The 14,400-nt window shown below is 42.5% G+C and overlaps 1 protein-coding gene across 1 annotated transcript in view; it reads right to left on the bottom strand.

Moving 5' to 3' along the window:
• Nucleotides 1-95: 95 nt before the first annotated feature.
• Nucleotides 96-14,400, bottom strand: part of LOC106586327 (activin receptor type-2A) — a 50,287-nt gene continuing 35,982 nt past the window's right edge. The window contains exons 5-11 of the mRNA XM_014173501.2: nucleotides 7,771-7,914; nucleotides 6,055-6,198; nucleotides 5,776-5,921; nucleotides 5,438-5,552; nucleotides 5,067-5,205; nucleotides 4,008-4,138; nucleotides 96-3,355 (exon numbers count right to left, since the gene is read on the bottom strand). Of these exons, the coding sequence (XP_014028976.1) occupies nucleotides 3,161-3,355; nucleotides 4,008-4,138; nucleotides 5,067-5,205; nucleotides 5,438-5,552; nucleotides 5,776-5,921; nucleotides 6,055-6,198; nucleotides 7,771-7,914 (1,014 nt within the window). The 3' untranslated portion in view covers nucleotides 96-3,160. The remainder of the gene's footprint in view (nucleotides 3,356-4,007; nucleotides 4,139-5,066; nucleotides 5,206-5,437; nucleotides 5,553-5,775; nucleotides 5,922-6,054; nucleotides 6,199-7,770; nucleotides 7,915-14,400) is intronic.

The raw sequence follows: 14,400 nt of genomic DNA, 5'->3' as shown, positions 1-14,400 counted from the left end.
CACTGAGATGCAGTGCCTTAGACAGCTGCACCACTCGTGAGTAAATGCACCTGCGTTTTCATACTCAGAACCCCAAAAACAGACAGTACACATTGTTCAGAGCAGTCACTATACTTTATTTTAGTGGGAGAAATAGCATACAATTTATTCTGTACAATATTTAACAATCACTTCCAACCAAGCCCTGAAACTGTTTGTTAAATACTTGCAAAACAAAGGAAAAGATGTCATGTTTATTTTGATTGTAGGATGGCCATTTATGCTTATGGTGAGAATATCGGCAGAAAACACAAACCTCAGTTAACAGTGACACCATTTCTATTGTGTGATGACAAAGTAATGTCAACGGAACATAGAAAATAAAAACGCCATAGCTGATCAAATCTCAGCTCATATTCCCACAACATTGTTAATTATACAAGTCTATAGTTGCACCATACAACTCGCCTTCAACACTGATCAATGTTGTGGGAACGTTGAGTGACAGCTAGGATGTCTGTCTGAGGTAAATTATGAGCCAATCCAGGGATTCTTTACTAGCATAAAGATATATATAATAACAATACTTCTTCTTCTGAAAGAGAAGTTAGCATTGCCTGGGCCTTGACATAAATTAATAAAACCATTTTTAAAATACAATTACATATAAAATAAACAACAAAAATATTTTTGGGGAATATTATTAACAATAGAAAGGATTTTTTTATTCATTTTTTGCCTTGAGACCATATAAAACAACATCATGCTAAAATCACAATCTAAAACAACATTCATATGTACATACTGTGCATTTTCCATCCAGTCATCTACTAATGTCAGAGGGGTTTGGCTTTTAAGGGGGTATAATGTAGGCTAAATGTAATGTGTGCCTCCTTAGAAACATAATGGTGTCATAGAAACAAGTAATGTACTATTGTTTTACATCAAATAAACCTAGGAACCTTCTGAGGCAGGAGGGAGAGCATCTGTTTAGTGAGATGGAGCATTTTCACAGCAGCAGTGTTTTTAAAAAGTATGGAAAATATGGAAACATAAAGATTGGATTTGACTTTCCTCCTTGGCATCAGTGCTACAGATAATACAGTAAGTATATACCAAAATGGCAGCAGTAGCAAATCTGTCTCCCCTGCTTTTGAAGATTGCTCTGTTGTTGGCTCCCCATATCTACACTCCTGAATCAGTGGCTCAGGTTAGAGAGGAATAGCAAGAGTAGCATAGATGTCAGTGAGTGAGAGAATAATAAACCCTCCGAGCTACAGGCTTAGTCCTACAGATGCAGTGACCACTTTAAATCCATAACTTACATATCATTGTACTATTGAGATGGCATACAGTTATTGCCAGAGAGGATGTGCGGGTTTATAGTCAGAGAATAAACAAAAAACAGCTGATTTCATTGATTAAAAAACAAACGCTACATAGAGATTGAAAGTTGGTGCCATGGCAAGAAGCCACTGTCAGCCTCAACTTTGATTGCATACAGTTAACTGAGTAAAAGCGTAGTGTTACTATATCCCTGAATGTTATGTGGTAGGCTATAACAAAATAAGTCTGATGGAGAGAAGCATATAATTGAGTCACCAATGTTTGAGTACAATAGGACTACTAACAGAACATATTCCGGGTTAGAATCTGAAAGCTGCAATTGGCCATTTTAATCTTTTTATGTCTTGTCTAAGGAGCACATAGCCAAAGTGGTGGACATGCTGTTAGTGTTGGGGAATACAAGATTGGAGGGGAACATATAGATTTGATCATGATGGCTACTTTAGTAATGTAGAACACCCGACATGATCTGAATAACCCCTCTATATGGACATCTACCTGAAAACCACACCAGCTGTAAAGGGTATGCACCCCTTGACTAAGTTGTCTCCAAAATAATGGCACGAGAATCAGTCAGCGCCTAAAAGCAGAGAGGACGGGGTCATAGAGTAATGTGTGCTTCCTGAGACGTATCGAAATATCAGACTACAAACAGAAAATACTACAACCAGGCCAGGGAGAAAGAGCATTACCGTTACAGCGGATTGTAGACATTTTACAGTGGATTGTAGAACACCTGCCACCAGTGTCACACACTTTTACATAGAAAAGGGGGGGGGGGCGACGACATGCTTTTTAAATATTTTGTGGACACCGCAAATCTAATAAGGGAAATGCTTTTAAAATATTTTTTCTCTAATGTATTCATATTTTCAGGGATTTTCTTCTCAACATGTTTAAACGGTCTAAAAATGTTGGTAAAACAACAACGCTCACAGTCACATTTGAATAGCTGGGGCAACATATAAAATACACAAACAAAGGACTTAACAAGGCAAAAACACTGATTTGTGAATGGCCATTTTTGTTGGCATACTCCAGAATTTGAAAAAGCTTCAATACCAAACATGTCATCTGAATGTCGATGTCCTGTAGTGGTTTTAGTGTTGCGAAGGAAAACATCATTTGTAGGATGTGAAACTGAGGTATACCTTGTTAACAGACTCAAGAGGTTGATGGTTATTTTTATAGAAATGCTGTGAGGCAGGTCCGGATAAATAACCTTGATTACGCTATTTTCTCTCTTTCTCTGTTGATATATGTACAGCAGCGATACACAGACATTCAGAAGCTGTTTCTTATTGGCATTACAATAGTCATTCATAGAAACACAAAGAGCAAATGTGTTTAAAAACCAAGTTGCCCTTTTTATACTGAAATTAAATTAACTGTGTTTTGTGTCGGGATTCTTCTTCTCCCCTGTTCCTCCTTTTCTTAGAGAAAAAACTGAAGTCAGTCCAGGAAGTACGTTTTCCTTTCTTTTACAAAAAAATTGTAATATAGGCCAAAAGGTCAACTTTAAAATGACTTTGTCCATTGTCAAGGTGTGTCCAGTGAGGGATCTAGATGATTGCTAGTTTGTTTTCCCATCACGCCCTCCCATTTTAAAATGACCCAGGCGTGAGGAAGTCTTTAGGCACACATGTAGCTAAACGCAATAGGAACCAATTCAGACCTGGATAGTTCTCCATGAACCTAGGTCCACTGAGTGATTTTTGCCGCCACCTTGTGTACAATCACAGCGACGGATGTGGAACGAGTCTTGACCCTCTGCTCAGGGAGGTGAGTCTCTGTGGGGTCTGTTCTCCTGTCATTTGTTAACTCATACGCCTAGTCATAGGCTGGATTCTTTAGGGGGGTAGTCCACGTTGGTCACCATGGTGACAACTGTGACAATCTCCTCGGGCGCAGTGACGTTGTTGAGGCGCTGCATCTGCACGACGCGCTCCTCCACGCACCCCGCCGACAGGCGCGCCTCTGCCTCGTGGTCCCAGCACTCCTCGATGGTCTCACACAGCATGGTCAGACCCTGGGAGGGACAAAGCACACACATTAGCACACACACGTTTACCCTCTGCGACACAAGGGCACAATGACACACAGCAAACGAGGCCCGTGTGGCAGCATGGTGGACAGAGAGAACAGACGCCATTAGCTTAACTAATCTACTGTTACAGATCCACAGATTCGATAGGAGACACTGATAGTGCAGAAACTGTGAGAAGGAGGCTACTCAGCAGACATTTCAGAAATGTCCGCTATCTTCTAGACTGGGGGGGAGAGAAATCAGGCCACAAAGATGGTATCATTCTCCGATCAATAAGTGTCTGCGTTGGGCTCGAGTTAGGATGCTCTGCAGACAGTAGGGATTCCGACAAACCGTCTTAGCTAACCGTAGTCAAGACATAAACAGATGAGGTAAGCAGTGGCCTGGGCCATGGCAGGAAGAGACAGGTTTATACAGGGAAATTAACATGGAGCTATATTTAGCTATAATAGCTAAATAATAGCCCATTGTAATGTCAAAAGCTGTTCAGTATTTGTGCTATTTTTTTATGCTCAGCAGAGCTTCTCTGTACTCAATGTCCTTACTGTTCCATGATGATGGGTTTTGGTAGTCACTGTACTGCCCCTTCAGTCACATTATAGATTAAGATACATGGTGTATATGATCTACTCACTGCGTGTTTCTGCCAGCACTCCCTGAGCGTGGGCCTCAGCTTTTTGTGGACCACTACTTCCTGCATGTCCTCCAGGGACGGGTGCTGGCCAATCTCCTCCTCAAACGGCAGCATGTACTCATCCACTGGGCCTGAACATACACACAGCACAATGTTACACACACATCTCAACACCACAGTGACCCATTCACAAAACAAAATGCAATCAATATAACAATAGTTTCTTTGAGCTAATAAAGAACATAAATCAGTGGTCAACTCAATCAGTGCTCTGAGTTTCTCATAAGGAATTCAGAGCTGATGCTTTCTGTGGTCTAATTAAGCAATAAGGCACGAGGGGGTGTGGTATATGGCCAATATACCACGGCTAAGGGCTGTTCTTACACACGACGCAACGCAGAGTGCCTGGATACAGCCCTTAGCCGTGGTATATTGGCCATATACCACAAATCCTCAAGCTGCCTTATTGCTATTATAAACTGGTTACCAACGTAATTAGAGCAGTAAAAATACACGTTTTGTCATACGGATGGTATATGGTCTGATATACCACGGCAGTCAGCCAATCAGCATTCAGGGCTCGAACCACCCAGTCTATAACAGCTCTTGACCAGTGGAGGTCTCCCTCCGAGCCGGTGAGTTTCTCTGACCAAGCTCTAACTCCGAGTTGACCTCCAGTGATAACCACAGAGTGTTCCACATGCTGACCACAGACACTACCCAGGCTATGCCAGGTCACTACTGCTCCATGGAACCAGACAGACATAATCCATAACAACCGACTGGCCCCTGCTTAGACAGTGGTGGCCCTTGACCAGGACTATGCTAGTACTATGGCATTAAAGGACAATCCTCCTGGAGAGCTACTGGGTATACAGGCTTCTGCTTCAGCCCTACACTTGCACACCTGATTCAGCTAATCAAGGTGCCGAGTAAAGTTAGAACTAAATCCTGCGTTAGGGTAGCTCGCCTGAGAGTAGGGTTGGAAGATAATCGTGCTCTCCAGGAGAAGGATTGGTCACCCCTAATGTATGGTCCTTCAAGGGAGTGTGCTCTTACCGTCGGCAGCCTTGCAGCGTGCGGCCAGCTCCCACAGCACCAGTCCCAGAGCATACATGTCTATCCTCAGGAATGAGTCCCGCTGGAAGTTGATCGCCCCCTCCAGGACCTCAGGGGCCATGTACCTCCGGGTGCCCACCTGGAAATGATAGTCAAACACACACTGATTTGTTCGATATCAATCTAAATCAATGGTCATGCTTGTTTTGGACAGTTTACAGTCAATTGTGGAATACGGTGTCTATTTTGGCATCAGGCAATACAAAGCTCAACTATTGACAAGAGGATTCTATGATGTAGAATGATCCAGTCATTTTGACATCATGGAACCTATCAGACAGTCTCTCCACAACCTACATCCAATCACTCACCTGTCCGTGGGTGTCCCCAGCTGATTTCCCAGCCTCAAACCTCAGGGCCAGGCCAAAGTCAGCAATGCAGGCCGTCAGGTTGGACTTCAGAAGGATATTCTTACTCTTGATGTCCCTGTGGCTCACAGAAGAACAGAAACACACCAATGAGAACACAGACAGCGTGGGAGAGGAAAGCTACCCATCACTTACCATAATATTGTATAATATCTGGAAGCAGAGACATTTTGTTTGTGGAGGAAGGACGTGGATATAATATAATATATTTATTGGAAGACAAAAACATGGAGGATAGATAGGATAGGTGACCGGGGAAGATAGGAGAGCAGGGAGCTGACCTGTGGGCGATGGCAGGCTTGTGTCCATCCTTCAGACCAGGAATATCTTCATGGAGGTAAGCCAGGCCTCGGGACATGGTCTGGGCTATGTGACACAACTCGTTCCATGACAACACATTGGCCTTCAGATAGTCTGTCAATGAGCCCTGGAAATGGAGGCATACAGCCAGTTAATATAACATAATTGTTAAATTCTAGCATGAGAACGTTGAATGAGTTCGGCTGAATGTGCTTTGTGTTTGTGCTGTGGTCCTTTGGCCAGCAGGGGGGGGGCTGTACCTTCTCGTGGTAGGCTGTGATCAGCCACAGCTCTATGTCCATGTGGGTTCCCCTCTTCTCTGCTCCGAGGAAGTGGAGAAGGTTCTCATGCCTCATCCCGCTAAGGTTGTAGATTTCATACTCATTGTGCCATGACTGCTTGTCCTGAGGATGACAAACAAGGCCACAGATTCACTACAAAGTCAAATGTATAACAACTAGTGAGTATTGGATTTCCCCCCATTATTAGATTGCAAAGTATTTGGTAGGGTAAACAAATTGTCAAAGACACCAAAAAAAACATTTCTTTAACTGGTTAAAACAGTATAATATACAGTCAGGTCCAAAATTATTGGCCCCCTTGATAAAGATGAGCAAAAAAGACAAGCGAGCGTTGCGACTTTTCCTTTTCAATTATGATTGCATTTTTTAGTTACACCTCGATTCAAGTTGGTTCAGTGCCCTCCACTTCTTTCCAAAAATGACAGTATAAATAAATAATTCAAATAGTGAGCTATATTGTATGCTCAATTATTTTTGAAAATTATATAGTTTTATCCTAATACAATTGCTAAGAGAAAGAGATTTTGTTTAAAAAGTTATTTAAAAAATGATCTATCTAAAACAGATAGGGGTCAACATGATTGGCACCCCTGTTTTCAATTATCCATCACCCTCACATTGTGAGGATAACGACACTGAGGCTTTTTCTAAAATGTTTTAAGAGATTAGAGAACACATTGGGGTGATCTTAGACCATTCCTCCATACAGAATCTTAAGATCCTTGATATCCTTTGTCTGCACTTATGGACTACCCTCTTCAATTCAAACCACAGGTTTTCAATGGGGTTCAAGTCCAGAGACTGAGCTGGCCATTGCAAAAAAATGTATTTTGTGGTCAATTAACCTTTGGTGGATTTTGATGTGTGCTTAGAGTTATCGGCTTGGTGGAAGATCCACTTGCAGCCAAGTTTCAGTCTCCTGGCAGAGGTAACCAGGTTTTTGGCTAAAATGTTCTGGTACGTGGTAAAGTTCATGATGCCGTTGACCTTAACAAGGGCTCCTGGACCAGTGGAAGTAGCCCCATGACATCAAAGATCCACCACCATATTTTGCAGTAGGTATGAGGTTCTTTTCTGCAAATGCATCTGTTTTTCGACACTAACCTACCACTGCTGCGTGTGGTCAAAGAACTCTATTTTCAAGTCATCTGACCATAGTACAGCCTGGAGTTTGCTAAACGGCATTGGCACTTGGATTGGAACCGGTGCTATGATGATAAAAATAGAGCTCTTTTGACCTGTCTTTTTATTTTTTTTGCATTACGCGTTAAACAAAATCTCTTTCTCTGAGCAATTGTATTAGTATAATATAATTTCCCTTTTTTTTATTAATATAAAAAAAAATGTTTAGCATATAATATAGCTCAGTATTTGGATTATTTATTTTATAGTCCTTTCTTGCTCATCTTTATAAAGGGTGTCAATAATTATGGACCTTACTGTATGCATGTTCTGTCATTATGTCAGTTGGTGCTTAGTGGTCAATCGAGGCCACTGTGGGTTTAGTGATTGGCCTCTAAGCTAAAGGGCTGGTCAGCCCAGGAGGATTAGTTAGGGCCTGGAACTTTAAGACTGACGACGCCTCCTCTCTCTCCCAAAGAAGCAGGGAAAGCCACCCTCCCCTAGCCCTGCATTCTGCTGCAGGTGGTTAGTTAGTGGCTAACAGTACTGTACCTGAATGGGGAAGATTTTGACAGCCACATAATCATTGAGTAGCTGAGCCTTCCAAACGCAGCCGAAGCGCCCCCTGGCTTTGATCTCAATCAACTGCAATGGCTTCTGACCCAGGATGGGGGAAGGAGGCATGGGCCCTGGGTCCTACAAAGGAGAGGAGAGAAAAAGACACCTCAACCTCACTGTTTATTACACAGAGGCCAAGCATCAAGTTCAACGCTTTGCATATCGGCATACTACAGTGACTAAAGAAGTAGGATACAAAATGGCTGCAGTGTAGCAGGGTCAATGGTTGGGCCATAACCTCCAGTCAAAGAAAAGGGAAACTTTAGAGCAGCTGCTGGGCTGGGCGCTATGAAGCTTTGACAGAAGGGGCTTATGGGGGCTAGGGAAGTGGTGAGCTTGTTAAACTTAATCACCAACCTCTGTCTCCTCTCTGGACTACTGGATGAGGCCTGACCTACATAATGTAGAGTAGCAGGGGACGGACTACTCTGACTGACTGACTACTGCAGCACGTAATTATTCAACAGGGATGCACAGTCCTGGTCTGCAAGGAATCTAGCACCTGATTCACACTAAAGGGCCGGGTCAAACTGTACCGTGCTGGCTAGGATATTTTCTTTTCACATTGTTCTTTCTGGCTCGGTTTGGCTCAGTAGTGTAAAAAGGATATACCAGTCCAGGTGCGTCAATAGCCCCTTTGAAAGATAAGAGGTGGGTTGATTTTCTAGTTTGAGGTAAAGTAATGGGACTACAGTTCCTGATCTGGAACTAGGAGTTCACGTGGACTAGTCTGGGCCTTTCATGTCTATACAGCTCTGGTCTGTGCTACCCATAAATCATGTTTTATAGGCATATCCTTCATAGCTCCAGACAGTACTAAAGAGAGACCTTTACCTTGATTCCATCAAGGAAGAGAACTACAAAGGCAGGCTTATGATGTTGATGACAGACCGATAAAGGGGTGTTCTGGTCGCAATACTGACTGAGCATGACCTTTATGTGTCTACAGAATGTGTTGTAGGTCTATAGACTATTGTATGTTGAACCTATGGGTTTATGTCCGGAGGTGTAGGTGGGGTGGTCATATGGCTGTGTGTGTGTGAATGATTCTGCCCAGGACCTATGGTGACCTTTTCCGTTAGCTAAAAAACATTTGTCAGCAGAAGCGATTGTCTGTTTCCTGTGTAAACTGGCAGTGTGGGGTGGTGAGTTTCTGGGCCTCTAATCAAAGCAGAACGTCTCTGCTACTACCTAACTCACTCACAGACCTGAAGGACCACAATATCTACAGCCTGCAGGTCACATAATAATATTGTGTTTGTTATTTGTCCTCTAATGGTTGAGTTGAACAGCAAGGAAAGTAGTGAACCTCTATATCTATACAGAATGGTTGTCTTTCCCCATGGGGTGTACACATAATGGCCTGCGTGCACATTGCTACTGTATGTGTACAGCCACAACGGGAAGGGAACAAAGAATACACTGATTAATGACAGCAAAGGGTGGAACAGGAAGGAGGAGGGACACCAAGTGAAAGAGGAAAACATATCAGGCAGGATGTATAGGCTTGGCCTAAAGCATGCAGCTCAGGCTTAACTCCAGCTACACCCTGCACCTCCAGCTGCGTTCACAATGTTCAAGGTCATGTTTACGTTTCCATTCTCTCAAGTGTCAATCATTGCACAGGCACTGCTGAAAATGAAAACAATGCAATTTTATGGTCCAGTTGTCCCTGTAGGCTAGGACAGGGTGGAGAGGCCTAACATTTATCATCTTTATGAGTCATTCTTTTGTCTTCAACAGGCGAATCAATACTGTTGTTTACAAGATATTGAGAATGGTTATCCTTGTACTGACTTAGTTATAAAGCAAACCAGCAGGTGGTGGTTTGCTTCTGTTCAAAATGGTTATTTAGTTATTTTATATTTAAGAAGCCTATAACTGTGTGTCTGTGTGTGTGTGTTCTTAGCCACCATTCTCCCACCCCTCCCTTCCACCCCATATTGATATAAGCCACCATATCAATCATTTCACCATCACGTTCTTTGGCTGCATTCATAGCATGCTCGGTCTCTTGCGTTCCAACCACTGAGGCATCGGTCCATGCACTTCGACTCTGCTGCAGAATCCCAAGCAGGACAGTGGATTTAACATATATCCGTGCACTATAAAACACCATTAAGGAGCATCACAAAAGTAAAATACAGTGCGCCGTTACAACTGAAATAGAAATGAAGTGTATTTGAGGAAGTGGCAGGCTCAAGCTTGAGGGATATGATAAATCATATTCATAAGAGATGCAAAAACAAATCCAACCAATAAACAGTCCTCAGTGAACAGATTGTACCCAATTGCTGAATGAGAGACTTCTCTTACCTCTATCATAATATGAAAGGCGTGCTAGTTAAGGAAAGAAAACAACATTTCCAGCATGAGAGACATGGAAGCACAGAGAGTGGCAAAATAAATGACAATTTAGCTGATGACCTATGGACCGAGAATATAACACCACTCCTCTCCTTGTTATGACCTGACCTAGGATCAGGGACACCATGGTTTGTCCTGGGAGTCAACCATGCCTTCAACTGACCTCAATTCAGTTCACTGGAAGCTGTGGAGGCGAACAACAAGAGTGGGCCATTTTTACAAAGCAACATCTGGAATGAGTAACCAGTCAACCGTGAGTTCCGCTGCTCACCTGCAGCCAAGTTTTCAAGTCACGACAGCGTCTGAGAGTCCATTAGGCCGCCTGTCTGCCTGAGAAAGCTTTCTATTTCTCTTTACTTTACACCCCGTTACAAAACCATCATATTGAAGCGCCAGCCAATTCATTCACACACAACTGGCTAAAGGCAATAGGGGTGAAGTGAGTGAGTGACAGTACTCACGGCTAAGGCAATAGGGGTGAAGTGAGTGAGTGACAGTACTCACGGCTAAGGCAATAGGGGTGAAGTGAGTGAGTGACAGTACTCACGGCTAAGGCAATAGGGGTGAAGTGAGTGAGTAACAGTACTCACGGGGTAAATCATACATACTAATGGTGTGTCACAATGGCACTATGTTTAGCGTGTGTGTGAGGAGAGAGGCTACTGCTAACTCCAGGTTTTCAAGCCCAGCTATGTGTGCATATTACAGAGTGTTCAGCCCCAGGATGCTATAAAAATGACAAGTTGACGGTAAGCATTTCAGTGGCTGCCAACAATTCCCCCAGAATTCGCAATGGCTATTAGAGAGTGTGATTACGCTTCTGGTCCCTTCCCTCCCCTGACACACCGCCAAGCGAGCACACGCTGTTCTCACAAGCACACGAGCATGCGCACACAAATGTGCACAAACACACACACACACATCCCTGGCAGCACTGCTGCAGCTAAATGCTACTGTAGCATGTAAATTCATTTCAGTGAGTGTGTGTGTGTGACTCAGTAATAAGTGTGTGAGTGAGCGAGCAAGTGATGCATGTGTATGTGTGTGCAAGCACGTAAGAGCCTGCACAAGACATAAAGCCCATGAGAATGTCAGAGAGTCAAGACTAGAGTATAAATAAGAGTATAAAATAAAATTCCAAGCAATGGTAACGCCTGTGAAATAAAGCTGACCAAGGACTTAAAAGGACCCAGGTGGCAGTAAGCGAAATACGACAAGACAGGTGCACTCTGCTTGATTTGTCTGTCTGTCACTTCAGTGAGACCTTGGTAGTGGAGAGAAAGCAAGTGTTGGAAGGACATTAAGTAGGGTTAAAAGCCCTTGCGCCCTCTCTCCTCTCCCTCTCCGCTGAAGGACATGCTTACTCAGAGGGTGCCTTTAGAAGGCTGATGAATAATGAACAAGCATTCCTCTCCTCTCTTATCCCGCTCTTTTCCTCTCGGATCACATTGCACTCCGGGAATGGAGGTTGAGCCCTAGCCAAACAGCAAACCAGAGGAATGACCAATCAGTGTGTGTGTGTGTGTGTGTGTGTGTGTGTGTGTGTGTGGTGGGGGACCAGAAGTCCCCACAAGAATAGCAAACAAACAAAAATGTGATCAACTGGGGACATTTTGTTAGTCCCACAAGGTCAAATGTTATTTTCTAGGGGGTATAATTTGTGTTAGAATTAGGTTTAGGAGTGTCATGACTTGCCCTGGGGGGAGGATCATAGCCCTCCGTCCCCCTACACAGTTTTATGACTTTACGACAGGTCATAAATACCTGGTAGAAACTGCCATGCAGTATTGAGGGAGAGTCTACCAGAACAAAGAGCTTCTCTTAGTTCAAAACTCCTAATCACCAAAATGGGGGAATTAAACAATATTTCTACTTTTGAGAATGTGGGAACGGTCCATGGACACTTAAGGGACAGTCATGATGAGTGTGTTTCACTTGGTGATCTCATGAAGGACAGGAAACACACAACTGTATCTCTTTAAAGGATACATTTCCCAGCTGTCAGGTTTACATCTAAATATTGTGAAACGTATGTGAATAAACATGAAACTATTTGTGAAAAGATGTAATGTGATGTTAACCCATATTTTCTCATTTAGAAGGTTTTCATATAAAGTTAACCAAGTCAGTAACTACGCCCACATGAGCATAGACATTAAGTCGGCATCATGGACCACCCTTTTCTCTGAAGTGTATAAAACCCACTCTTGACGAAATTCACACCAGACCAAAACATGCTGGGTGACGTTGGTGTGTGAAATGGTTTAAACTACAACTCTACCAAAGGACAAGTCAGAGATCGCCAGGACAGGAGTCCCCACGTTGGAATGGCTACAATTCTATAGGCCACAGAGACCATACAGCTGTAGTTTTGGCTACACGGCTGAAAACGGTTAAACTCTGAGACTATCGATCACTACAGAATAAGAGCAAATCTTACACGTATAATTACTAGTCTGCAGCTAGAAGTTTAGAATGAGAATACCGACAACCACCGAAGCATCTATTCTATGAGAATATTTCCAAATGGTAATCTGAAGTATCCATTCTAACCACCTACAACCACGAAAGACATTGTGAATTCTGAGAAAGTTAAGCAGAGACTCTGATGAACTCTACAGGACGATCGAGTGTTTTCAACAGAGAGACAACAACGGCATACGGGCGTAAATATATACATTGCAATTATTCTCGAATGAGCGGCCGTTCATGTGCAAAGGATTAGCATTTCAATGATTATAATTATCCACTGTGTGTAGTGAATCCATTTTGTCTTTCCCACTCTTTCTCAGTCCCCACCCCTTTCCTTTGTCTACTAAGCCGTCATATTGGCTTAGCCCACTAGGGTCTTTTCTATCATTGTTAGTAACCAATATCTACTGTTTGTTTGTTATGTAATTCTGTGTGATTATTTAGTTAGTTAGTAAATAAATAAGGCAATTTTTATATATTTGATTCATGATTTTAACTAGGGTTCGTGCAGATATCCAAGGGTTTGCAACGTTCAGTAATGAGAACTGATGAGGCAATTAATAATCATTAATGGAAGACTAATTGATAAGATATTAAAATATCTGAAGAATGATATTTCGGGAAATTATAACTCTAATGCTAAACATTTTCCCGTGGTGCCCTGACTTCCTAGTTAATGTTTACATGATTAGTTTAATCACGTAATAATTAAACCTAGAGAATTGTATATTATCAAATCAGTCTTCACGTTTAATGATAGTCCAGACACAACAGGAGTTATGGTTAGTTTTAAGGTTAGAGTTAGGTTTAGGGTTAAGGTTAGCTTTTGAGGTTAAGGTTTGGGTTAGGGATAGGGAAAATAGAATTTAGAATGGTTATAAATTGTGTCCCCGCAAGGTTATTTTAACAAGACTGTGTGTGTGAGTATTCAGCTAGTCGCTAGTGCATGCAATGCAGAGATTTGGTGTTAATCTTTACCGTGGATCTCCTTTGTCGCTGCTGTGCAATCGATGTGATATATGGTAATAGACCAGCATGCATAGTGTAAATGCATAGCTCAACTTGTTTGGGAAGAATGCATGGCATGAAAAGCACTTCATGTGCAGCTATATATATATATATATACAGTGCCTTGCGAAAGTATTCGGCCCCCTTGAACTTTTTGACCTTTTGCCACATTTCAGGCTTCAAACAGAAAGATATAAAACTGTAATTTTTGTGAAGAATCAACAACAAGTGGGACACAATCATGAAGTGGAACGAAATTTATTGGATATTTCAAACTTTTTAACAAATAAAAAAACTGAAAAATTATTGTGCAAAATTATTCAGCCCCTTTACTTTCAGTGCAGCAAACTCTCTCCAGAAGTTCAGTGAGGATCTCTGAATGATCCAATGTTGACCTAAATGACTAATGATGATAAATAGAATCCACCTGTGTGTAATCAAGTCTCCGTATAAATGCACCTGCTCTGTGATAGTCTCAGGGGTCCGTTTAAAGCGCAGAGAGAATCATGAAGAACAAGGAACACACCAGGCAGGTCCGAGATACTGTTGTGGAGAAGTTTAAAGCCGGATTTGGATACAAAAAGATTTCCCAAGCTTTAAACATCCCAAGGAGCACTGTGCAAGCGATAATATTGAAATGGAAGGAGTATCAGACCACTGCAAATCTACGAAGACCCGGCCGTCCCTCTAAACTTTCAGCTCATAGAAGGAGAAGAC

This window comes from Salmo salar, chromosome ssa25 (assembly GCF_905237065.1).
Source record: "Salmo salar chromosome ssa25, Ssal_v3.1, whole genome shotgun sequence".
In the NCBI taxonomy this organism is placed as follows: domain Eukaryota; kingdom Metazoa; phylum Chordata; class Actinopteri; order Salmoniformes; family Salmonidae; genus Salmo; species Salmo salar.
This window is presented reverse-complemented; position numbering and strand designations above follow the sequence as displayed.